Raw genomic sequence first — 24,704 nt, forward strand, 5'->3', positions numbered from 1 at the left:
GAGGGAGAAGCAGTCTCCCTGTGGGGAGCCCGATGTGGGACTTGATCCCAGGACCCCAGGATCACGCCCTGAGCTGATGGCAGGCACTTAACTGGTAAGCCATCCAGGTGTCCCTTGATATCAACCCCTTATCAGATATATGATTTGCAAATATTTGCTCTGATTCCATTAATTACCTTTTCAAATTGTCTTTACTCTTGAATGATCATTTCTCTGGCTGTGGAATTTAAGGATATTATTTTCCCTCAGCACTTTGAAAATATTACTTCAAGGTGCCTAGGTGGCTCAGTTGGTTAAGCGTCTACTTTTGGCTCGGGTTATGATCCCAGGGTCCTGGAATCAAGCCCCCTGTCAGGCTCCCTGCTCAGTAGGGAGCCTGCTTCTCCCTATCCCTCTGCCTGCTGCTCCCCCTGCTTGTACATGTGCTCTCTCTCTCTGTGTCAGATAAATACATAAATAATATTTTTAAATATTGCTCTATTGTCTTTTGGCATTGGTTATCGATGATGAGAAGACTGCTGCCAGTCTAATCAGTGTTCCTTTGGTATTTGACTTTTATGCCTGGAATTCTATGAGTTTTTTCTTTAACCTAAATGTTCAATAGTTTCACTACTCTGTGTCTAAGAAGAGATTTATTGTTATTTATCCTGGTTGATAGTCAAGTAACCATTTACCAAAGGACTTATGTCTTTCTTCAATTCTGAAATTAATCTCTTCAAAACTTGTTTCTTTAATATTCTCACTCTCTTCTGGAACTCTTAATTGAAATGTATGTTGAAGCCTGTTAATATATGTGTTTTTCCATATTAAGAAAAAAAACTGTGTTGTGTTTTGCATGAATTATTCGGCACTCTCTTCCAACTTGCTAAGCTCCTCTTCTCTAGTGTCCAGATTACATTTATCTATTGTGTTTTTAATTTGAGAAGAATATTTGGTTATTTTGAAGATTCCTAAAAGATTATTTTTCAAGTCTGCCTGCTCTTTTTCCATTTTTGTTTATTTTTGTGTGTGTTTCACAATTTCTTGTTTTGTTTGGATAGAAGTTATTCCTTCTTCTACTTCTTTGGGCATGCTGTGTAGTGTTTGAAAAGTCTGTAAGACTGTTTCACAAAATTAATTTTACTTTGAGTGAATTCAAGTTCTGATTGTTTTTATTTGTGTTCTTTCCTAGTATAAGATTTCTTTGTATGTTTTGGTATTGTTATTTGGTTTCGAATTTGTGAGTTTGTGTTTTTTTCTTCACTCTTTTCATATCTGTATCTACCTGGTTTCCATAAACTCTGTCCAATAGTTTCACAGCTGCCTCTAGCTGCCCTTATTCTTCTCCAGCTTTTAGTTCAAAACTGAAACTTAAAATGGCATTTTGAGATTCCTGGCTAGTGGTAATAAGAGAGACACCAAATATTGAATCACAAGGCCAGCTGGCTGTTTGGTTTATTTCCAGGTCAGGGAGCTGCAGTGTGTCCTCCAGCCTCTTTTAAGAGCCACGGTTCTAGAGGTTGAGCACTTTTCCCTGCCCCCTTTGCTGAGGGCTGAGAAGATTAGAAGTTGGGAATGGAGGCTTGAGCCTCAGTTTGTCTGACTCGTTTTTTATTCTTAGATTCATATCTATTATTGCTATATTTTTGGAGCAGAGGGATGTGTCAAAGTTGATCAGAAGTCTTAAACAGCTTTCTTATCACTTTCTTCACTGACACACCCAAGTTCAGGCCGCCACACCTCTTGTTTGTATGACTGAAACAGCATTCTAACTGGTTTCTCTGCCTCTAGTCCATTTATTTCCTCCAGTCTATTCTTCCCACTAAGGCCAGGGGACTGTTAAAAAATGTCATTCCATTCATATCACTACCCCACTTAAAATCTTTGAATGATACTCTGCTGTCACAATCAGTAGCCGAGATGGTGTAAAATCACCAGCCCAACATGGAAAAGGAAAGAAGATATTTAAGTTGCTAGCTCTTACTGATTACAGGCAAAGGAACATTAATTCATGTCTAGTCATTTAAGATAGAAACAGGATCCCTGGGTGGCGCAGCGGTTTAGCGCCTGCCTTTGGCCCAGGGCGCGATCCTGGAGACCCTGGATCGAGTCCCACGTCGGGCTCCCGGTGCATGGAGCCTGCTTCTCCCTCTGCCTGTGTCTCTGCCTCTCTCTCTCTCTCTCACTGTGTGCCTATCATAAATAAATAAAATAAAATAAAAATTTAAAAAAATCTAGAAACATGCTCACAAATAAGAAAATAAAAAGGATAAAAAATATGTGCGTGATGGGGTGCCTTGGTGGTTTAGTCGGTTGGGCATCTGCCTTTGGCTGGGGTCATGAACCCAGGGTTCTGGGATTGAGCCCAGCATTGGGCTCAGTGGGGGAGACTGTTTCTCTCTCCCTTTGCCGCTCCCCCACTCATGCTCTCTCTCTCTCTCTCTCTCTCTCTCACACACACACACACAAATAAATAAATAAAAATCTAAAAAAAAAATGTGTGTTGTTATGGGTTGGATTGTGTTCCCAAAAGACCTGTTGAAGTCCTAACTCCCGTACTTTAGAATATGACCTTATTATTTTTTAAAAATATTTTATTTATTTATGAGACAGAGAGAGAGACAGAGACACAGGCAGAGGGAGAAGCAGGTTCCATGCAGGGAACCCAACTTGGGACTGGATCCTGGATCTCTAGGATCAGGCCCTGGGCTAAAGTTGGCGCTAAACCACTGAGCCACCTGGGCTGCCCAGAATATGACCTTATTTCAAGTAGGATTCTTGCAAGGAATTTGTTAAAATGAGGTAATACTGGAGTAGGGTGGGCACTCAATCCAATAGAGAATAGACATAGAGATACAGACACAGGAAGGGAAAACGTGACAAGAGAGGCAGAGATTAGAGTGATCCAGCTGCAAGCCAAGGAATGCTGAAGATTGATGGCTACTACCAGAAGCTAGGTAATGGGCAAGAATTAGCCCCTATGGTTTTCAGAGGAAGTACAGCCTGCTGTCACCTTAATTTAGGACTTCTAAACTGTGAGACACTAAATTTCTGTTGTGTTAAGCCATCCAGTTTGTGGTGGTTTGTTATGGCAGCCCTAGGAAACTTCTACAGGTATTAAGCAAAATGGTACAACAGAAATGAATCATTTCCAGATAAGAATGCTGGAAGGCATGGCATTTGTACTGAGCTTTAGTAAGATGTTTTTTTATATACATAGGTGGCAGGAAGAGAAAAGGCTTTAAGTTATGGTCTTCATGCCAATCCAAATTCCAGCCTGAAGCCTAACTTTCCTAAGCAACCCCTCTGGAAAACAAGCTGAATGTGATTCACTTTAGTGCCTTTAACCTACTGTCATTTTTGCCACTAACATGACTTTCAAGATACAAAATCTGGGAGAACAAAATAATTTACACATGCTTTGTTATTTCTACCACTGGTGTGCTGTAGTTAAATATTATCTGTTAATATTTCACAGACCTTCATATCACACTATAAACGGGGGATATCTGTCTCATAGAGACTTTAGTGAGTAGTAGCTAATGAAAATCTTAGTCTAACAAGAATAGACATGATAGTAACTGGAAATGAGGCTTGGAATTACTCGTAATGCTTCTGACCTTGTATTATGATGTCTTCACAGTGATGCTTCTAGGTTGTTATGACTACAGGCATTATTTAGCAAGATTTCCCAGTTGTAAATAAACTCAAGATTTCAGCAGTGGTTTAGGGGCAGGGAGAGGGCTGTTGCTCCCTTTTCCACAGCTCAGTTTTAGATTTTTTTCTTTTTTTAAAAAAATTATTTATTTATTTATTCATGTGAGAGAGAGAGAGAGAGAGAGAGAGATTGAGGCAGAGACACAGGCAGAAGGAGAAGCAGGCCCCATGCAGGGAGCCTGTCGTGGGACTCGATCCCGGGTCTCCAGGATCACACCCTGGGTCAAAGGCGGGCGCCAAACCCCGAGCCACCCAGGGATCCCCGAGATTCGGGTTTCAAATCAAAGTGACAGACTGCACACGGCTTCCCTCCTAAATCACAGACATCCACCAGTTCAGTTCCATCGTGGAAAAAATGATAGCGTGTCCCCGTGGGGTCCCTCGGGCGCCCCCTTCTCCCGGGGAGGGATGTTCAGGTAGGGGTTTTCATCTGTCAGTTCCGCCTGAAACATGGAGCAAATCACTGCAAAATACAGGGATTCTTTTTTTTTTTTTTTTTTTTTTTTAAATTTATTTACTTATTCATGAGATACACAGAAAGAGAGAGAGGCAGAGACATAGGCAGAGGGAGAAGCAGGCTCCATGCAGAGAGCCCGACGTGGGACTTGATCCCGGGACTCCAGGATCACGCCCTGGGCCGAGGCAGGCGCTAAACCGCTGAGCCACCCAGGGACCCCCAAAATACAGGGATTCTTAACAATAGGTATTCCTCGCCCGCAGCCGGGGTGGCTCGGGCCGGTCCTATCCGAACACCGGCCGCACCGGTCAGGGGCCGCAGGGCCCCAGGAGACCACGTTCTGTACTGAGAGGCCCGAGGCCCACGAATCGGCCGAGGGACCGTTCCCGGCGGGCTCCCGGCGTGGGCCAAGAGCCCCCAAAGCAGCTCGCTCTCCCGGTCGGCGCTCGAGGAGGCGCCTTTCGTCTCGGGGGTGCCCCCAGGCTCACTTCCTCCTCTCCTCCCCCGGCCTCCTCCGCCTCCCACCCCGCCAGCCCAGCCACACCCCACGGGCCGTCCCCGAGGCCCCGCCCCACGCTCGGCCCCGCCCCACGCTCGGGCTCGGCCCCGCCCACCGGGGCGCGCCGCGGGCTGCGGCGGGCGAAGGCGGAGGCGGGGCGGGGCGGGCGTGGGCGTGGGCGCGGGGGGGCGGGGGTGGGGGGGCGTCGGGATGCCGGGCGGGGGCGGGACCTGGCCGGGAGCGGCTCGGGGAGGAGTCGCGGAGGGGCCTCCCGTCTACTCTTCCGCGGGCTCGGGCTCGGGCTCGGGCTCGGGCTCGGGCTCGGGCTGGGAGGCGGGGTCCGTGGGCGAGGAGCGGCCTCGAGCAGCCGAGTCGCCGCCGCCGCCGCCGGGGCCCGGGCGCTCCGCTGGACCGTGGGGCGCCGGGCGCAGCAGCCGCCGGCGGAACATGGCGCCGTGGACGTTCTGGCGCTGCTGCCAGCGCGGCGTGGGCTGGGTGCCGGTGCTCTTCATCACCTTCGTGGTCGTCTGGTCCTACTACGCGTACGTGGTGGAGCTGTGCGTGTGTGAGTACCGAGCCCCCGGCGTGCGCCTGCCCTCGAGGCCCGCCGGCCCCGGCCCCGACCCGGGAGCAGGCCGACGCGCCCGGGGCTTTGTCAGCGCGCTGCGGGGCGGCGCGGGGCGGCCTTGGGGGGCGGCCTCGGGGGCGCCCTGGGGGCAGGGCGGTCGGGGCGCCCGGGCTCCGGTGGCTCCGGGGCTGCTGGGTTCGGACGCGGCGTGTCCTCGGCGGGGGAGCCGCGTGTGTGTGTGTGTGTGTGTGTGTGTGCGCGCGCGCGCTCACTCTGCTTCTGTTCCTGTTTAGAACGCGGGCATCTGCTCGTCCTCCACCGCCCCAGCAGCGCGGGAAGGGGAGCGGGCGGGGCGGCGGGGCGGCGGGGAGGCAGGTGGTCTGGTCGCCGCCGGCGGCCGGCAGGTTGGGCCCCGGGGCACAGCGCTGCCCGCTGCTCATTTCTGGTGGCCCCGGACCCGTTTAAAGTTCATTTCTTCCGCCTCTGCGTCCACTCACTCACACACAGTGTTATTTTAAGACCGAAAGAAGGAGGGAGAGGAGATATGGAGCCGGGTTCTCTCTTTCCTGGTCTGTCGGTGCTGGAGGTCCGTCTTTCTTCCATCCTCAGACTTTAGGGCTTCGCTTCCGTCCCTGCCAGGGCTCTCGCTAGTTCTTAGTGCACCAGGTTCTCACCGGGTTCCCTGCGGTGGAAAAGGAGTAACACCCAGGATACAGTCCGAGGATTTAAGACCCAGATTTCAGTAGGTGGCCGTTAAAATGGAAAGAAATTGGTTGTCCTCGAAGCACTGTTTGAGGGCCCCGACTGTGTGATAGTGATGAGTACTCTGCCTTACGCGAATTGCTCGCAGGCTTTGGGGGTGCGGCTATTTTAGGGCTCTTCTGGCCTTCCGCTTCTGCTGTGTCTGCTCTTCGTATCAATTCTTCCTGGGAACTGAGGACCAAATAGTAAATGGTGTTGGTACAGGCCATCCCTTGGCATCCAGAGTGATCTAGTTTTAGCATACGCCAGGCCGCGGCTATCTAGTGGACCCTGGTTCTGTACATTTGAAAAAAGCTTCGCGGGGTGCCTGGGAGGCGCAGTGGGTTAAGTGCCTGCCTTCAGCTCAGGTCACGATCCCAGCGTCCTGGGGTCGAGCCCTGCTGTCAGGCTTCCTGCTCAGCGGGGAGGCTGCTTCTCTCTCTCCCTCTGCTTGCTGCTCCCCCTGCCTGTGCTCTCTCTGTCTCTTAAATTAAAAAATCTTAAGGAAAAAAAGAAAAAGCCACCTGAGGTTGATTGATAATGTGAAATGAAAAGTAGTTGTACCACCCACTCCACTTGCAAGTGGCAGAATGAAGACTTTTCCAGTTGTGGCTCTAGACTTGTACAATTCTCAAATACTTGGTTAAAACTGAGTTCTGCACATGAAAGAGAATGCCTTGGCTCAAAAAGTTTGAGAGGGGGATCCCTGGGTGGCGCAGCGGTTTGGCGCCTGCCTTTGGCCCAGGGCGCGATCCTGGAGACCCGGGATTGAATCCCACGTCGGGCTCCCGGTGCATGGAGCCTGCTTCTCCCTCTGCCTGTGTCTCTGCCTCTCTCTCTCTCTCTCTCTCTCTTTCTCTGTATGTGACTATCATAAATTAAAAAAAAAAAAAAAAGTTTGAGAGGGTGGGTTTTTAAATGAAAATAATTGCTTTCAACTAAATCATATTGTACCTATAGAATATTTAATTTTAAGGAAAGCATCCCTGTGAATAGGCCCCAGAATAAATTAGTTGTGGAATACATGGACACAAAATAATGGAGTTAATCTGTTGAATGTTATTGAATAATGATGTTTGAATTAATTAAAATTGACTAGATTTAGGTATTTTTTAAAGCTACTCCCAAAAGTGGTACTGATCATAGGATTCTCATCAGCTTGTGATGGTATTTGATCTTATTTACTCTGAAGTGGGCATTTATTCCAAAAGTTGTACCAGTCTTATTTAATTCTATCAGAAGATTATTCCTACCCTATTCTAATTACACAGTAGTTTTGAAGTAAAGCTTCTGAAGGAACACTAAAAATGTGCATTTATGTTGAAATCTCACAGCTTAAACTGTAGATGGTTTAAAGATTTTATTTATTTATTTATTTATTTATTTATTTATTTATTTATTTATTTGACACACAGAGAGAGAGGAAGAGAGCACAAGCAGAGCAGTGGCAGAGGAGGGAGAAGCAGACCCCTGCTGAGCCGGGAACCTGGTGTAGGACTCCACCCCAGGACCCCAGGACCCCAGGACCCCAGGACCATGACCTGAACCAAAGGCAGATACTTAACTGACTCAGCCACTTAGGCACCCTCCCTTATAGAGGGTTTTTGGGGGAAAAAAAAAAATCAAAAGGTGAGGTTAAACATACGGAAAGGGAAATGAATATGAATTGAAAAGTATTATGTGTTAATAAGGATGGAGGGGATATTATTTTCATTCTTTAATCCTCCATCTCTGAGTATAGGTATCTCCTCCAGATGTAGGAAATGAGACTCTGAGCGAATAGATTGTTGGTTAGGTCACACAGTTGTTGAGTGGCTATTGCAGTGTGATTTACATATTTACACTACATATAACTTTAGTAAGTCACTGGAACTGTAATTGTTTTGTTCTATGATTGGAGAAGGGTAGTGCATGGGGTTAGGTTGTTGCCCTTTTTGGAGATCATGACTTCAGTTAGGCTTTAGGCCCATCCTTTCGAGATCATACCCCAGGATTTCATTAAGTTAAAACATTCTGCAACCATTAAGGGTCAATGCTTGACAGAATTTTTAAATAATCAGTAATGAAAGCTCTGATAAAGGCCCTATACTTAATTCTTCTAAGTTATCTGAGGTTAACTATGGAGAATTTGGGAGGTCTGCAGTATCACTGAACTGTGTGTGTAGATGAGCATAAAAGTTCATTCACTTTCATAATAACACTATCCTTTAAACTACTTACATATATATTTATGTTTTCATAACACAGACCCTTTCACTGGTATATGTCTATATATAAATTGAGTGAAGTGTGAGTTTAACTTAAAGTGCTGTTTTAGCATTATTTACAATGGAACTGTAACTGTGGAAGCAGCCAAGTGTCCATCCATTGGTGAATGGATAAAGAAGAGATGGTATAGGGTACCTGGGTGGCTCAGTCAGTTAAGCATCTGCCTTTGGCTTAGGTTATGATCCCAGGGTCCTGGAATTGAGCCAGGAGTCCGACTCCCTGATTGGCAGAAAGTCTATTTCTCCCTCTCCACCCACCTACCCCACTTATGTATGTGTGCACACACTTTCTGTCAAATATTTTAAAAAGTGACTATATATATATATATACACACACACGTATATATGTGTGTATGTAAAAGATGGTATGTATGTGTATATATATGTATACACATCTATACTCACAATGGAATATTATTCAGCCATAAAAAGGATGAAGTCTTGCTATTCACCCATGTTGTTGTGAATGTGTTGCTAAAGAGTATAATGCTAAGTGAAATAAGTCAGTCAGAGGAAGACAAATAACATATGATATAACTTGTATGTGGAATTTATGAAATAAAAACAAATGAAGGAAGTTAAAAAGGAGACAAACCAAAAACTGACTCTTAATTACAGAGAACAGTTACCAAAGGGGAGTTGGGTAGGGGGATGGATGAAATAGGTGAAGGGGATTAAGAGTACACTTGGCTTGATGAGCAGTGAGTAATATATGGAATTGTTGAATCACTATCTTTTACACCTGAAATTAATATAACATTCTGTGTTAACTACACAAGCTAAATTTTTAAAAATAGTTGCTATTTTAATAGTTTTTAAAGAATCTTCTTAGCTTCTGGGTTTTTTTTAAACTAAATAGGAGAAGATGATTATAATTACATTTTTATTGTGTTAATTTATTTAATGCTCATAAAATATCCAGAAAGTTAAATAATTTGTCCAAGGCCATACAACTAGTAAATGGTATAATCAGCATCAGAAGTGATTTGGCTCTAGAGCCAATGTTTTTAAAATTAACTACTCTGCAAGACTAGTCTTCTTGTTTTTCCAGGTCTGTACACTCACAGCAGATTTCAGTCTCATCTCTGATCTATTTATATAAGGTCATTTTTCTCCTAGAAGATAGCAGCAGAGAAGATTCCTAAATAGCTCAGATAGTAAAAATGCCTGGCCCACAATAGGACATTTGAACAAATAACTTGTTTATAAGAGGCCCTCATTGCTTCTCAGCCTCTATAACTTTCTAATTTTGTAATTCCATACATACACATATGAAATGTGCAACTCATGTTACTGGAAGGAGTAATACTGAAGTCAAAATTGGTAAGAAGTGGGACTCCTGGGTGGCTCAGTGGTTGAGCGTCTGCCTTTGGCTGTGATCCTGGGATGCTGGATCGAGTCTCGCATCAGGCTTCCTGCATAGAGCCTGCTTCTCCCTCTGCCTGTGTCTCTGCCTCTCTCTGTGTGTGTCTCTCATGAATAAATAAATAAAATCTTAAAAAGAAAAAATTGAGTAAGAAGTAATGAATCTAAGATGGTCATCTCACAGGGATGATAAACAGAGAAGTGATGATTAAGTAAATTAGTAATATTGGTCCTTGACATTAAATTAAACTGAAGTCATCTTGATTTTCTTCCAAGGTTGATATTTTTTTTTAAAGACTTTATTTATTCATGAGAGACACAGAAAGAGAGGCAGAGACATAGGCAGAGGGAGAGCAGGCTCCCTGCGGGGGATCCTGATGCAGGACTGGATCTCAGGACCCTGGGATCACTCCCTGAGCTGAAGGTAGATCCTCAACCACTGAGCTACCCAGGTGTCCCCCAAGGTTCATTTTGAACATAAGAATTTATGGGTGGATTGACCAACTTTTACACTTTGGTCAAGGTGGTATTTTTTCGAGGAAAGTGCTAATATAGGTTCCCAGGGTTTTTGTAAATTTTTATTTTATTTTTATTTTTATTTTTTTTTTTTTGGTTCCCAGGGTTTTATCAAGACATCTGTCCAGGTCATTTAGGGTCATTTAGAGCTGTTAATAGTAGATGTGTACATGTAGAGGATCTTAGAGCCCAATGAGATTTTAGAGATGGTCTAATCAATCCATTTATTTTACTTCTGAGACAACTGTTGCATGGAAGAGCTATGGAGTTTGCCCAAAGATGGATATGATTCATCCCTTTTCAGAGAGAAGTATGTAGAGTAGTAGTGTGACCTTTGAGACTGTATATCTAATATTCCAGTGTCTCCTCCATGATTTCTGCAGATTTAAAATGAGACAGATAGCTTAAATGTCAACATTGACCGCAGTGTCTTAACAATCACCTTTGATTTCTTTGGTTTTTCTCCATTATTTTGTTTTCTGTTTCATTGATTTCTTGTCTGATATATATTGTTTCTTTCCCTTTTACTTTGGGTTTAATTTGCTCTTTTTCTAGTTTCTTAGGAAACTCAAGTCACTGATTTGAGTCCTTTCTTACGTGTTCTGTAAATTTATTCCTAAATATTGCTTTATTCACATCTCATCAGTGTTGATATATTGTACTTTCATTTTCATTCAATTAAAATTATTTTCTAAATTCACTTTTGATTTCATCTTTGACTCTTGGGTTGTTTTAGGAGTATGCTAATTTACAGTTATTTGAGGATTTTCCAGATACCTTCTTGTTACTGATTTTGAATTTAATTCCATGTGGTCGGAGAACATATCTTGCATGACTTGAGTCCTTTAAAATGTACTCAGGCTTGTTTTATGGTCCGAAATGTGATCTGTAGTAGAAGCACTTCATGTGTATTTGAGAAAAATATGTTCTGTATTCAGCAGTGCATTTTGCTGTTTGTTGTTAGGTAGAGTTTTCTGTTATGTCATAATGTGCCGTAGATGTCAAGGCAAATTGGTTGATGTTTAAGTTTCCTATGTTCTTGCTCATTTTTCTTTTTTAAGATTTTACTTTTTTTTTTTTTAATTTTTTATTTATTTATGACAGTCACACAGAGAGAGAGAGAGGCAGAGACACAGGCAGAGGGAGAAGCAGGCTCCATGCACCGGGAGCCGGACGTGGGATTCGATCCCGGGTCTCCAGGATCGCACCCTGGGCCAAAGGCAGGCGCCAAACCCCTGCGCCACCCAGGGATCCCAAGATTTTACTTATTATTCAAGAGAGTAGGCACAAGTGGAAGGGAGGGGCAGAGAGAGAGAATCGGACTCCCCAAGGAGCAGGGAGCCTGATGCAGGGCTTGATCCCAGGACCCCAGGATTATGACCTGAGCTGAATGTGGACACTTAACTGACTGAGCCACCCAAGTGCCCCACTGATTTTCTCTTTGTTCTATTAATTAATTATTGAGAGAGGTATGACAATAAAAATGGATTTGTGTCTTTCTCCTTGTAGTTCTGTCACTTTTTGCTTCATGCATTTTGCAGCTCTAATTAGGTACCATTATTGTGTTCTCTTGGTGAATTGACCTTTTGTCATTATGAAATGGCTTTTCTTATCCCTGGTGATATTATTTCCTTTGAAATCTAGTTGGGCAGATATTAACGTCTACTCATCTTCCTTTTGATTAGTGTTGGCATGGCAGGTCTTTGTCCTTTTATCTTAACTGATTTGTCTTTATATTTAAAATGCGTTTCTTGGGGCGCCTGGGTGGCTCAGATGGTTAAGCATCTGCCTCAGCTTAGGTCATGATCCTGGGGTCCTACTGAGCAGGGAGCCTGCTTCCTCTTCTGCTACCCCTGCTTGTGCATGTGCACTCTCTCTCAAATAGATAAATAAAAATTTTAAAATAATAAGATGCATTTCTTGGGGCACCAGTGTGGCTTAGTCAGTTAAGCTTCCAACTCTTGATCTCAGTTCAGGTCTTAATCTCAGGTTGTAAATTCAAGCCCTGCATTGGGCTGTAAGCTGGGTGTGGAGCCTTTAAAAAAAAAAAAAAAAAAAACATTTCTCATAAGCAGCCTATAGTTCAGTCTTGCTTTTTAAATTCAATCTGAAAAGTTGTGGGGTTTTTTTTTTCCTTTTTTTTTTTTTGTTTTTTTGTTTATTGAGTTACAGTTGACATATAACAAACTAGTTTCGAGTATATAACACAATGATTGAATATATAAATATATTTGGTATAATTAAAACAATGATCACTGCAATAAGTGGTTAACATCCATCAACCACACATAGTTACATTTTTTTTTTCTTTTTGTGTTGAGAACTTTTAAGATTTACTCTTAGCAACCTTCAAATACACAACAGTATCATCAATTATAGCACAGTCTCTTTTAATTGGGGTGTTTTGATTATTTATTTATTTATTTATTTATTTATTTATTTATTTATTTATTCATGAGAAACAGAGACACAGGCAGAGACACAGGCAGCGGAAGAAGCAGGCTCCATGCAGGGAGCCCGACATGGGACTCGATCCCAGGTCCCCAGGATCAGGCCCTGGGCCGAAGGCGGCGCTAAACCACTGAGCCGCCCAGGCTGCCCTGTTTTGATCATTTTATATTTAATGTGATTATTTATATAGTCAGGTGAAGTGTAACCATTTGCTGTTTCTTTAATCTGTCCTATCCTGTATTCCTTTTTTCTTCTCCTTTGCCGCCTTTAGAATTATTTTTTTAATGATTTTTGAATAATTTTTTATGATTATTTTCTTTGTTGGTTTATTAGCTGTAACTCTGTTATTTTAGTGATTTGCTTTAGGATTTATAGATTATATCTTTATCATAATCTAACTTCAAATGATATACAGCTTCACAAATAGTACCTTATAAAAACAGCCTTCTAATTCTTCCCTCCCAGCCTTATATGCTATTATGCATTTTTATATTATAAAAGTCACTGTATTGCTACTATTTTGTTTAAACCATTTATTATCTTTTAAAAGATTTAAACAGTATCTTCTATAATTATCCATATAGTTACCATTTCTGGTACTTTTCTTTTTTTATAGATCCAGATTTCTTTTCTCATGTCATTTCCCTCTGCCTGAGGGGTTTCTGTAGCATTTATTGTAAGGTATGTCAGTTGGTGATGAATTATTTCAGCTTTTGTATGTCTATAAATGTTTTTATGTTACCTTTTTAAAAAAAGTTTATAATGTATGATTTACACACTCTAAAATTCAATCACTTGAAATGTACAGTGCCATGGTTTTCAGTAAGCTTACCAAGTTGTACCATTCATTTTTAGATCATTTCAGTTACCTTTGTCAGATCCCTCATGCCTAATAATGGTTAATTCCTGTTCCCAGCCCCAGGCAACCTCTTTTCTATTCTGTATTTGTATGCCTTTTTTGGATACCTCATGTAAATGGAGTCATATAGTAAGTGATCTTCTGTGTCTGATGCTTTTTTTTTCCCCCATGGGTTTTCTATCTATCTATCTATCTATCTATCTATCTATTTATTTATTTTTATTTATGATAGTCACACAGAGAGAGAGAGAGAGAGGCAGAGACACAGGCAGAGGGAGAAGCAGGCTCCATGCACCGGGAGCCCAACGTGGGATTCGATCCTGGGTCTCCAGGATCACGCCCTGGGCCAAAGGCAGGCGCTAAGCCACTGCGCCACCCAGGGATCCCTGTGTCTGATGCTTTTTACATGTTTTTGAAGTTTCTCTCTGTTGTAGCATGCATTGGTATTTCTCCCCTTATTCTCTGCTTCACATCTAATTTGTATTTTTTTGTTTTTAAAATATATTTACAACTTTATAGAAGAATATTATTTCTAGTAAGCCTCCACAAATCATTTGTGTATTAGAATATAAATGAAGTGTACTTTATTATATCATATTTAAGTATTTGAAAAATCCTGCTTAGAAGATTTCGATACATTTGAATCATGCTCATCTTTGCATCTACTAGAGAGTCTAATTAATATGTGTTGAGTAGAATCATACAGTTATAAACTCACTTGAATTGTGTTTCAATATATTAGAACAAACATCCACAATAACAATATTAATTAAATTATGATTACCAAATATAAATTTCAGTAGTCTTCAGGGTTAAAGGCTAGATGATATTGCTTATTGGTTCTGCAGTTTTGATTCTTTGAAATTAGGTTGATATTATTTAGAAAAAAAATCTGGCTCCCTATATATCCCATCCCCAGTGGTTACATAATTATAGGACAAGTTAAGACACGAATTAGGATATTTTTTTAAAACCTTCTTATTTTGTTATTTACTATCTGTTTTCAGATACTGGAGTATAGTAATTTCCTATATAAGGTGGCTTTGAAAGCTGTAGTGCCTAGCAGACCTTCTTGTTTGCATTCTATAATTATCCCAGCCTTCTTTCCTTTTTTTTCTTTTTCTAAAGAACAGATTTTTTTTTTGATTGCTAGTAAATTAATCTGTTCTTATGTTCTATTGATACCAGAAATCAAACTGGTCTGAGAGAGCTCTATAACATGTATATCCAAAAAACCCAACCCAAATGAACAAAAAGCTTTTTATTTTCTTCCAAATAAACTGAACTTTCTTTGGGTCTTCACCATTTCTTGCAAGACAAGATATATGAAGGAGAAGGCACAAGACAACTTAGAAACCTTGGCATACTATTTGGAAGAAGAACATTATGCCCTAAATGATACAAATAAGACTTTCCTTCTCTCCTGGCCTCTTCTAGTTTGTGATAAAGAAGATACAGCATGCTAAACTCCAGATTAATCATCTACTTGGGTATCTAATAGGCATCTCAGCTTACCATGTCCAAAAAAACCTTCCTTGAGTTATTTTTCTCTACCCCCTCTCCTACCTTCCCAATTCTTCCTACCCTAGCTCATTAAATGAGTTTCATCCTTCTAGTTCCTTGGTTGAAAAATCTTCCCATATCCAATTAATCAACAAATCCTGGTATTAAACCCAGCTGCTTACCACCACGACACCTATATTCATTCAAACCACCATAATCTCTGTCTTGTGGAACAGATTCAAAAACATGCCACAATAATTTTATCTCCTTTCCTCAATCTCTTTAGAGGAGTCTTTTTGCCCACCCAGTGAATCTGGGCTGGCCTTGTACTTGCTTTGATCAATAGAATATGGTGGAAGTGATGAGTGAGATCTGGAGCCTAAGCCTCTAGACAGCATGCTTCTTCTGCCTTAGCTCTTTTGAAACTGATGGCCATGTAAGGGAGTCCAGGCTAGACTACATGGAGAGGCCCAGCCAAGATGAGCTAAGTGCCAAGGCCCCTGATGTGTGAAGGAGGCTGTCTTAGAGTTTCCTGCTGCAGTTGAGCTGCCAATTAACTACAGCTAGTAGAAAAACAGTCTAGCTCATCATAGCTTGAATTGCTGATCCACACAATTATAGGAAATAATACATGGTGGTGGTTTAAAGTCACTAAGTTGTGGGTGGTTATCACATTATCTTTGTCATTGTAGTACTACATTCTTACATTCTGCCTCTCCTTCCTCACTCAACTCCCGTCCTCACTCTGCACCTTGTCCATTCTCCACAGAGCAGCCGGAATAATCCCTTTAAAGTCAATACCAGATTTGTGACTCCTCTCTCCTCTTCTGAAAACTGTGGTGGCTTCCTGTCTTGTTCAGTGGAACACCTAAAGTGCTTACCATGCCCTCCTCCCCTCATTACTTCCCTGACCTAATTTCTTCTCCACTCTTCCTTTGTTTCTACAGCTGTCACACTGGCCACCTGGCTATATTTGATTGATCTTCATTAATTATTTAACCTCTGAACTTGTTCCCATTCTATAAAATGGAATAATACCTGCCTTAAAAAGTAATGTAAAGTTCTTAGCAGAGTAAGCTTTCGCATATTACTGGAGATGGGGAGAAGATTTAAAAGGCCACTAGCATATTTTTTCTTGCCTTCTTCTTTGGGGGACAGGAGTTTTCTTTTTTTATTTTTAATTCTTAGAGTTTGTTTTTAACTCCCCCTCCCCCATCTTTAATGAGTGAAAGCATATTCTGACGCAATCTTTTTTAATATTCTTTTCTTAATTGGCTGTATTCAAATATCATATTCCAAAAGCATGTGCCTATTTTGCATGAGCTGCTGATTGTGTCCAGAGTATGTATGTGGGAGAGTATGTTGTAAGGGAGAGAGGCTTCCACACCATGTGGGACTTTAGGAAGATTAATACCTGACACTATTCTTACAAGCATATAAGCTACACAGATTTAGATATTGCTGAAATGTGCAACACATCTTCCTTAAGCAGATGGGCACCTATACTTAACTGAAATAGTAGGCCACAAATAATGGTGATTATGGTTTTATGGAGAATAGATTTCTCTAAAATACGGATCCATAAACCTTGATGATAAAGAATGTTTAAAATTGTTTTAAAAACATTTCTGTTCTCTGTGCTCTCTCTTTCCATTGCTTCATTATACTTATTAATGTGGACTTTGGCTCACCCAGATGGAATCACAGGAGGAGTACTTTTTATTAACATACTAATTGAACAACATAAAAATAAATGGGAACCTATTAGAAGTAAAGTCCTCAGGGAAGCTTTTTAGACTAACTGCATGAAAGGATATCATCTGCTCCGGGAGGAAGTGATAGCAGTAAAATGTTGTTATTGCATATGTCACTGTCAGTGGTGTGAATGTATCCTCAGTGTTTTCTTCTTCCAGATGCTATGTGGTTCTTATTTTTCTGTGGATAACTGGTATACTTTCTACAAGTATTTAAAAAGGAAAAGTGGAGGGTCATGGCTCTGACATGTACACATGTGCCATAGCTTCCTAACAGTATATTGTGTCCTCCCCCCGCACACATACACAAAAATGCCTGCAAATGTTTTAAAATCCAAGGCAAGAGGAAATCCCTGGGTGGCTCAGCGCTTTAGCACCTGCCTTCGGCCCAGGGAGTGATCCTGGAGTCCCGGGATCGAGTTCCGCGTCAGGTTCCCTGCATGGAGCCTGCCTCTCCCTCTGCCTGTGTCTCTGCCTCTCTCTCTCTCTCTCTCACACACACACACACGAATGAATAAATAAAATCTTTAAAAAAAAAATCCAAGACAAGTTTGCTACTCTTCTGTCAGCACCCTCCAGTGGCTTTCTTCTTTGCTCATAATGAAGTCCAAAGTTCTTTCTGTAGTCTGCAAGGCCTTAAATGCTCCCAACTGCCACTAATTTTGACTCGTCTCGCCACTCTGCTTCAGTCAAGGCCTCCTTGAATTTCATCTATCATGCCATGCATTGTCCCACCTTAAGACTTTTGTACTCCTTCTCTTTCTGCTTGGGATGCTTTCCTCCCAGATTCCACATGGTTTGTTCCGTCCATCTAGATTTCTTTTCAAGTACCCAGCTATCAAGAGAAGCTTTTCTAACTACACCATGTAAAACAAGTACTTCCTCTTTCACTTTCTCCCTACCTTGCTTTGTGCTTATAGTGTTCTAGGTGCTGTATTTGACACTGGGAATACAAAGATGTGTAGTGTGCGTAGTCAAATACATTTAGACTTCATATGAATAATCCCTGTCTTTAATATTACAGTACTCATTTGCATATTACAAGTTTTATTTTTAAGTTCCAGTGTAATTAGCATACTGTTATAAGTTTCAAGTGTACAATATAGGGGCACCTGGGTGGCTCAGTGGTTTAGCGCCTGCCTTTGGCCCAGGGCGTGATCCTGGAATCCCGGGATCGAGTCCCACGTCAGGCTCCCTGCATGGAGCCTGCTTCTCCCTCTGCCTATGTCTCTGCCTCTCTCTCTCTCTGTCTCTCAAGAATAAATAAATAAAATATTTTTTAAAAAGTGTACAATATAGTGATTCAACAGTTCCATATTTTAGTCAGTGCTCATCAAGAAATGTGTATTGTTAATGCCCTTCACCCATTTCACCCATCCACCCACCCACCTCTCTGGTAACCATAAGTTTGTTCTCTATAGTTAAGAGTTAGTTTTTTGGTTTGTCTCTTTTTTACCCTCTTTGTTCATGTATTTTGTTTTTTGAATTCCACATATGAGTGAAACCATATATTTGTCTTTCTCTGACTGGCTTATTTCACTTACCATTATACTCCCTAGATCCATTCTTGTTGAAAATTGCAAGATATCATTCTTCTTTATGGCTGAATAATATTCTTTTGTAAATATAAAGCACATCTTTATCCATTCATCTGTTGACACTTGGGCTGCTTCTGTACTTTGGCGATTGTAAATAATGCTGCAATAAACATAGGAGTGCATATATCCCTTCAAATTAGTGTTTTCGTGTCTTTGAGTAAATACTCAGCAGTGCAATTCCTGGAACCTAGAGTAGTTCTATTTTTAATTTTTTGAGGAACCCCCATATTGTATCAGTTTGCATTCCCACCTGCAGTGCAGGAGGGTTCTTTTTTCTCTATGTCCTCACCAACACTTCTTGTTTCTTTTTTCTTTTCTTTTCTTTCTTTTTTAAGATTTTATTTATTCATGAGAGAGACAGAGAGAGAGAGGCAGAGACATAGACAGAGGGAAAAGCAAACTCCTGGGTGGGAGCCCCATGCAGGTATCTATCCTGGGACACCGGGATCATGACCTGAGCTGCAGGCAGATGCTCAACCACTGAGCCACCCAGGCATCCCTTGAGTTTTTTATTTCAGCCATTCTGACATGTGCAAGGTGATATCTCATTGTGGTTTTGATTTGTATTTCCTTGATAATTAATGATGTGTGTCTAACCAATAGACACATCTTTTCATGTGTCTATTGGTTATCTGTATGTTTTCTTTGGAGAAATATCTATGTCTCCTCATTTTTAATTGCATTATCTTTTTTTTGTGTGTGTTGAGTTGTATAAGCTTTTTATATGTTTTGAATAGTAATTTTTATTGGATATATCATTTGCAAACATCTCTTCCCTTTCAATAGGTTGCCTTTTAGTTTTTTTTTTTTTTTTTTTTTTTTTTGGTTGTTTCCCTTGCTATGCAGAATCTTTTTGTTTTGATGAAGTCCCAATAGGTTATTTTTACTTTTGTTTCCTTTGCCTCAGGAGACATATCTAATAAGTTTCTTTTTTTTTTTTTAAGATTTTATTTATTTATTCATGAGAGACAGAGAGAAAGAGAGAGGTAGAGACACAGGCAGAGGGAGAAGCAGGCTCCATGCAGGGAGCCCGACGTGGGATTCGATCCCCGGCCTCCAGGATCAGGCCTTGGGCTGAAGGCGGCGCTAAACCGCTGAGCCAACGGGGTGCCCATATCTAATAAGTCTTTGGCTAGTGTCAAAAAGGTTACTACTTGCCTGTGCTCTCTTCTAGGATTTTTATGGTTTCAGGTCTCAACAGTTAGGTCTTTAATCCAGTTTGAGTTTATTTTTGTGTATGGAGAAAGAAAATGGTTTCATTCTTTTGAATGTAGTTGTCCAGTTTTTCCAACACCATTTGTTGAATAGGCTGTCTTTTCCCATTCGATATTATTTCCTGCTTTGTTAAAGATTAATTGGCCATATAATTATGAATTTATTTCTGGACTCTCTATTCTTTCCCATTGATTTGTATGTCTGTTTTTTAAGCCAGTAGCATACTGTTTTGATCACTATAGCTTTGTAATATAACTTGAAGTCTGGAATTGTGATACCTCCAGTTCTGTTTTTCTCAAGATTGGTTTGGCTATTCAGGATCTTTTGTGGTTCCATACAAATTTTAGGATTGTTTGTTCTAGTTGTGTGAAAAATGCCATTGGCATTTCAATAGAGATTGCATTAAATGTGTAGATTGCTTTCATTAATATAGACATCTTAACAATATTTATTCATTTGATCCATAAGTATGGAATGTCTTTCCATTTCTCTTTGTGTTATCTTCACTTTCTTTCATCAGTGTTTTATAGTTTTTTTTTTTGGTTTTTTTTTTTTTGTTTTATAGTTTTTACCATAGAAATCTTCTTTTCATTTAAATCCTTTTAGACTTAGATAGTTGTTAATCTTTGGGAACAAAGCTCCCAATAGTGGTCATAGGGGTGGGAGGAGGGGCATGGGGAGCAGATCAGTACTGACAGGACTGTGCCTCTGAGAAAAGTGGTGTTACCAGTAGATAGGAAGGGTAATAGCTAATTTCTTCTACTTTTTGCTATTAAATTCATCATTTAGAAAGAAAAATCATTATTTCTATAGGTGATGAAAAGGTATTTGAAAAATCCCAAAATCTGTTCCTTGTTTTAAATAGGGCTTAATAAAATAGGAATAAGTGGTTTAGAATAAAGTTGCACACACACAAAATACTTGATCAGTTTCCATTAAAACCAGAAACAAGCAAGATGCTTATTACTATGTCCATTGCTGAGTAACATTGTACTGTATTGACAAAATCAATTACCATATTCAATCAAGAGAAAATAATTAGAAGCATAAAACATTGGAAAGTCAGAGGGAAAGCTATTTCTGTGTGCAGATAATCTGATAGTATATGTTGAAAAGCCAAGAGGATTAATAACAATAGAATGCCTAAGCAAAAAAGAATGGAGTAAAATTAGCAAACAAAAACCAGGATACAAAATTAGTAAACAAAAACCAATAATTTCTGTATATACATAATAATTTGTTTGAAAACATGGTGGACGAAAAGTCTCCTTTTCCACTTATATCAAAAAGATAAAATGTTTAAGAATAAACTTAAGAAATATGCCAAACCTGTAAGAGGAAAACATTCATGAAAAACACAAAGTAGACTTGAATAAGTGGAAAGACATTTCATATTTCATGTTCATGTATAGAATAACTCAATATTACAAAGATTTCTTTTTTTTTTTTTTTTTTTAATTTATTCATGAGAGACAGAGGCAGAGACACAGACAGAGGGAGAAGCAGGCTTCTCACAAGGAACCCGATGCAGGACTCGGTTCCTGGACCAGGGATCAGGATCATGCCCTGAGCCCAAGGCTGACACTCAGCCACTGAGCCATCCAGGCGTCCTGAAGATTTCTGTTCTTCCCAAGTTAATGTATAATTGAATTCCATTCCCAATAAGTTTTCTTTTTTCTGGCACTACCCAAGTTGATCCTAAAAGCCATAGGGAAAAATAAACAGGAAAGAACAAGGAAACCATGAAAAAGAAAAGTCATAAAGGTGGCAAACCTCAACATATTTTAAACCACAGAGCCTCTATAATTAAAACTGTTGGGAGTAGGGAGTTTAGGAGAACTCTACTTTCTGTTCAGTTTTTCTCTGAATCTAAAACTGTTCTAAAAAATAAAGTCTGTTATAAAAACAATTGTATATTATGGTATGTGAACAGATATATTGGCCAATGGAACAGAACGGAATGTCCAGAAATAATAATTATAAAAATTTAGAACATGATAAAAGTAGCATCTCAAATCATAGAGGAACAGATGGGAAAACTGGATAGGTATTTGGTGAGGGATAAAATCAGGTCCATACCTCACACGATATTCTAAAAATAAAGTACAAATTGATAAAATCTTATTTTTTCTTTTCTTATATTTTAAACTTTTAATTTTAAAATCATTTTAGACTTGTAAAAAACAGTATGAAGAATTTTCATATATCCTTCACCCTGATTCCCTAAATATTTTTATTTGCTATACATTCTTTATCATTCATTCTGTCTCTTTTGAGACTAAATAGAAGATATAATGTCCCTCTACCAATAAATACCTAGTGATATTTCCTAAGAACAAAAATGTCTGTTCTTTTTTTTTTTTTTAAAGATTTTATTTATTCATGAGAGAGAGAGAGGCAGAGACACAGGCAGAGGGAGAAGCAGGCTCCATGCAGGGAACCTGATGTGGGACTCGATCCCGGGACTCCAGGATCTCATCCTGGACCAAAGGCAGGCGCTAAACTGCTGAGCCCCACCCAGGGATCCTATATCTGTCTGTTCTATAGCAGCTTCTATAATAGAATACCACAAACCAGGTGGCTTATAAACAACAGAAATTTATTTCTCATGGTCCTGGAAGCTGCGAAGTCCAACATCAGGATGCCAGCAGATTTTTTGCCTGGTGAGGGCCCACTTCCTGATTCTTAGATGGCCATCCTCTCACTGTATCATCACATGGCAGAAGGGACAAGGGATCTCTCTGAGGTCTTTTAAAGGGGCACTAATCCCAATCATGAAGGCTTCACATTTATGATCTAGTCACCTCCCAAAGGCCCCATCCTCTAATACCATCAACTTGGGCATTAGATTTAACATATGAACATTGGAGAAGAACAAAAACATTCACTCTATAACAAATTTTCTTATATAATTAGAGTACAGTTATCAAAATCAGGAAATTAGCATTGATGAAATACTACTTTAATCTGTAAACCTGGGCACCTGGGTGGCTCAGCAGTTGAGCCATCTGCCTTTGGCTCAGGTCGTGATCCTGGGGTCCTGGGATCGATCCCACATTGGGCTCCCCTTAAGGGAGCCTGCTTCTCCCTCTGCCTATGTCTCTTCCTCTCTCTGTGTGTCTCTCATGAATAAATAAATGAAGTCTTTAAAAAAAATCATAATCTGTAAGCCTTACTCAAATCTCACCAGGTGCCCCACTAGTCCCTTCTGCTTCACGGTTCAGCCAAGGATCACACACTGCAGTTACCATTTCTCTATAGTGTCCTTTAATCTAGAAGAGTTCTTCAATATTGCCTTCTCCTTTGTTACCGTAACAATTTTGAAGAGTACAGGCTCCTTTTGTAGAGTACCCCTCAAATTAGATTTGTCTGATATTTCCTGGTGACTAGATTCAAAATGTACATTTTTAGCAAGAATACCACAAAAGTGATCTCCGTCATTGTAGCATTTCTAGGACTGTTAACTTTAGTCACCACTTGAGGTGGTATCTGCCAAGTTTCTCCATTCTGTAAAGGTCTGATTTTTCTTTGTAATTAATGAGTATTTGGTAGACCTGGATATACCACAGATCCTTCAAGGAAGGACTTGTTCCTCAGTTGTGGCAAGTGTGGTCAGCAGACAGCTTCTAATTGTCAGGTCTTTCAGCATGACTAACTTCACCCAAGGTCACACCCTTCCTGTGCCAGCCTATACTAGTGTCTGAGTGAGAAGGGGCCTGGCTGCTTTAGAGCTCTCTGCTAGTTGGCCAAAGTTTTGATAAGCCCGCACTGCAGTTAGTTTCTCCTAAGTATATAGATAGCTTGTACCCAAACTCTGTCTCAGCATCTGATTCCAGAGAATCCAACCTGAGACAAGTGTCTTTGTGGGAAATACCTTGAGACTCTGTAAATCTGTCTCTGATTACTTTCACTTACTCTTTTTAGCATCTACTGAGTGTTTTTGCTTGGAACAGTTATTATTGTGCTGGTTTTCAAATGAGGATTTTGTAATTCTAGAACTTCTACATTTAATAGTTAGAATTCTGCTGTAAGGAAGAGCTTTCCCTCCTCAATGAGTCATTCATTTACATCTGCACACTGTCATGGATTCCTTTTTTATGGATTATAATTTGTCATTTTATTGCTCAAATTGTCCCAGATTTGTCCAGTAGAAGCCTCTTCAGCTTGTTTTCTGTATCCTTTTGATGTGTCCACATCATTTATTCCTTCCTTCTTTTATGGCAATACAAAATTTTTCAGGCTTATCTGATACTTTTTCCTACTCTGGAACCTGCCATTTCGAAATGGATCACGCTTGAATGTAAAAAATAAAAGCAATCAAGTGCTAGAAGGAAACATGGGTGGATGATCTTATAACCAGGAAGTGAGGAAAGCCCAATAGAAAAAAATGGATAAATAACATAAACAGTTCACAGGAAAAAAAAAAAAAAAAAAGGAAATGGCTCGTAAAACACTTGAAAAGGTGCTTATTCTTATGTATAAGAAAATGCAAAGTAAAATTACCTTGTGATAAAAAATGTTTGGAAATACAGTGGAGAAACAGGCAGTCTGATGCATTGCTGGTAGAAGTATAAAATGGTACAACCTCTATAACAGGGATTTGGGAAAAAAAAGGCAGATTAACTTTTGGTCCAGTAATTTCACTATTAGGAATCTACACTGAGGACAAACTTCCACAAATAAGCAACACATGCATAAGGTTATTCATTGCCACATTGTTTGTAACAGTAGAGATTGGAGAGGACCCAAATGCCTATCAATAGAGGCCTGATTATATAACCGGAACACCCACACAATGGAATACTGTGCAGTGCTTTAAAACACAATGATTTCTCTGTGTACTGATATACAGTGATTTCTAGGGTACATTAAGTGAGAAAAGCAAGGTGTGGAATAGGTATATAAAGGAAAAAATTAGAAATACATTTTTACTTGTATTTACTTTTGCTTTGCAAAAAGAAATAGGATAAAACAAACTAATAAAAATGATTACCTGGGATGAGGGGGTAAGAAAGGAAGTCCAGGCCTTTCTGTATACCTTTTTATATAGTTTTGACTTTTAAACCATTTATATTTTTTATATATTAAAAAAATAAAATTGAAGAAGAGGAAAAGCAAACTGTAAAATTTGGAATCATGGAAACAAATGAACTTAATTTTATGTGAAGTTGGTACTATACACAGAGGAAAGAATCATTTTAACTGCCTTTTGAAT

At 40.4% G+C, this 24,704-nt stretch overlaps 1 protein-coding gene across 14 annotated transcripts in view; it reads left to right on the plus strand.

The window, feature by feature from the left end:
• The first annotated feature begins 4,975 nt into the window (after positions 1-4,975).
• The window catches only part of ZDHHC20 (zinc finger DHHC-type palmitoyltransferase 20), an 82,804-nt gene continuing 63,075 nt past the window's right edge, over positions 4,976-24,704 (plus strand). For 4 of the 14 annotated variants that reach the window (XR_007405907.1, XR_007405906.1, XR_007405908.1 and 1 more), the window contains exon 1: positions 4,981-5,217. Coding sequence is in view for 3 of the 14 variants with exons in the window: in XM_025462725.3 (XP_025318510.1) it covers positions 5,100-5,217 (118 nt within the window). In the remaining 11 variants the exon portion in view is untranslated. Of the gene's footprint in view, positions 5,218-13,217; positions 13,242-24,704 lie in introns of those variants that run through there. The other 10 variants (XR_007405910.1, XR_007405909.1, XR_007405912.1 and 7 more) reach the window with 6 other exon arrangements.

The sequence above is a fragment of the Canis lupus genome, chromosome 25, assembly GCF_003254725.2.
Source record: "Canis lupus dingo isolate Sandy chromosome 25, ASM325472v2, whole genome shotgun sequence".
In the NCBI taxonomy this organism is placed as follows: domain Eukaryota; kingdom Metazoa; phylum Chordata; class Mammalia; order Carnivora; family Canidae; genus Canis; species Canis lupus.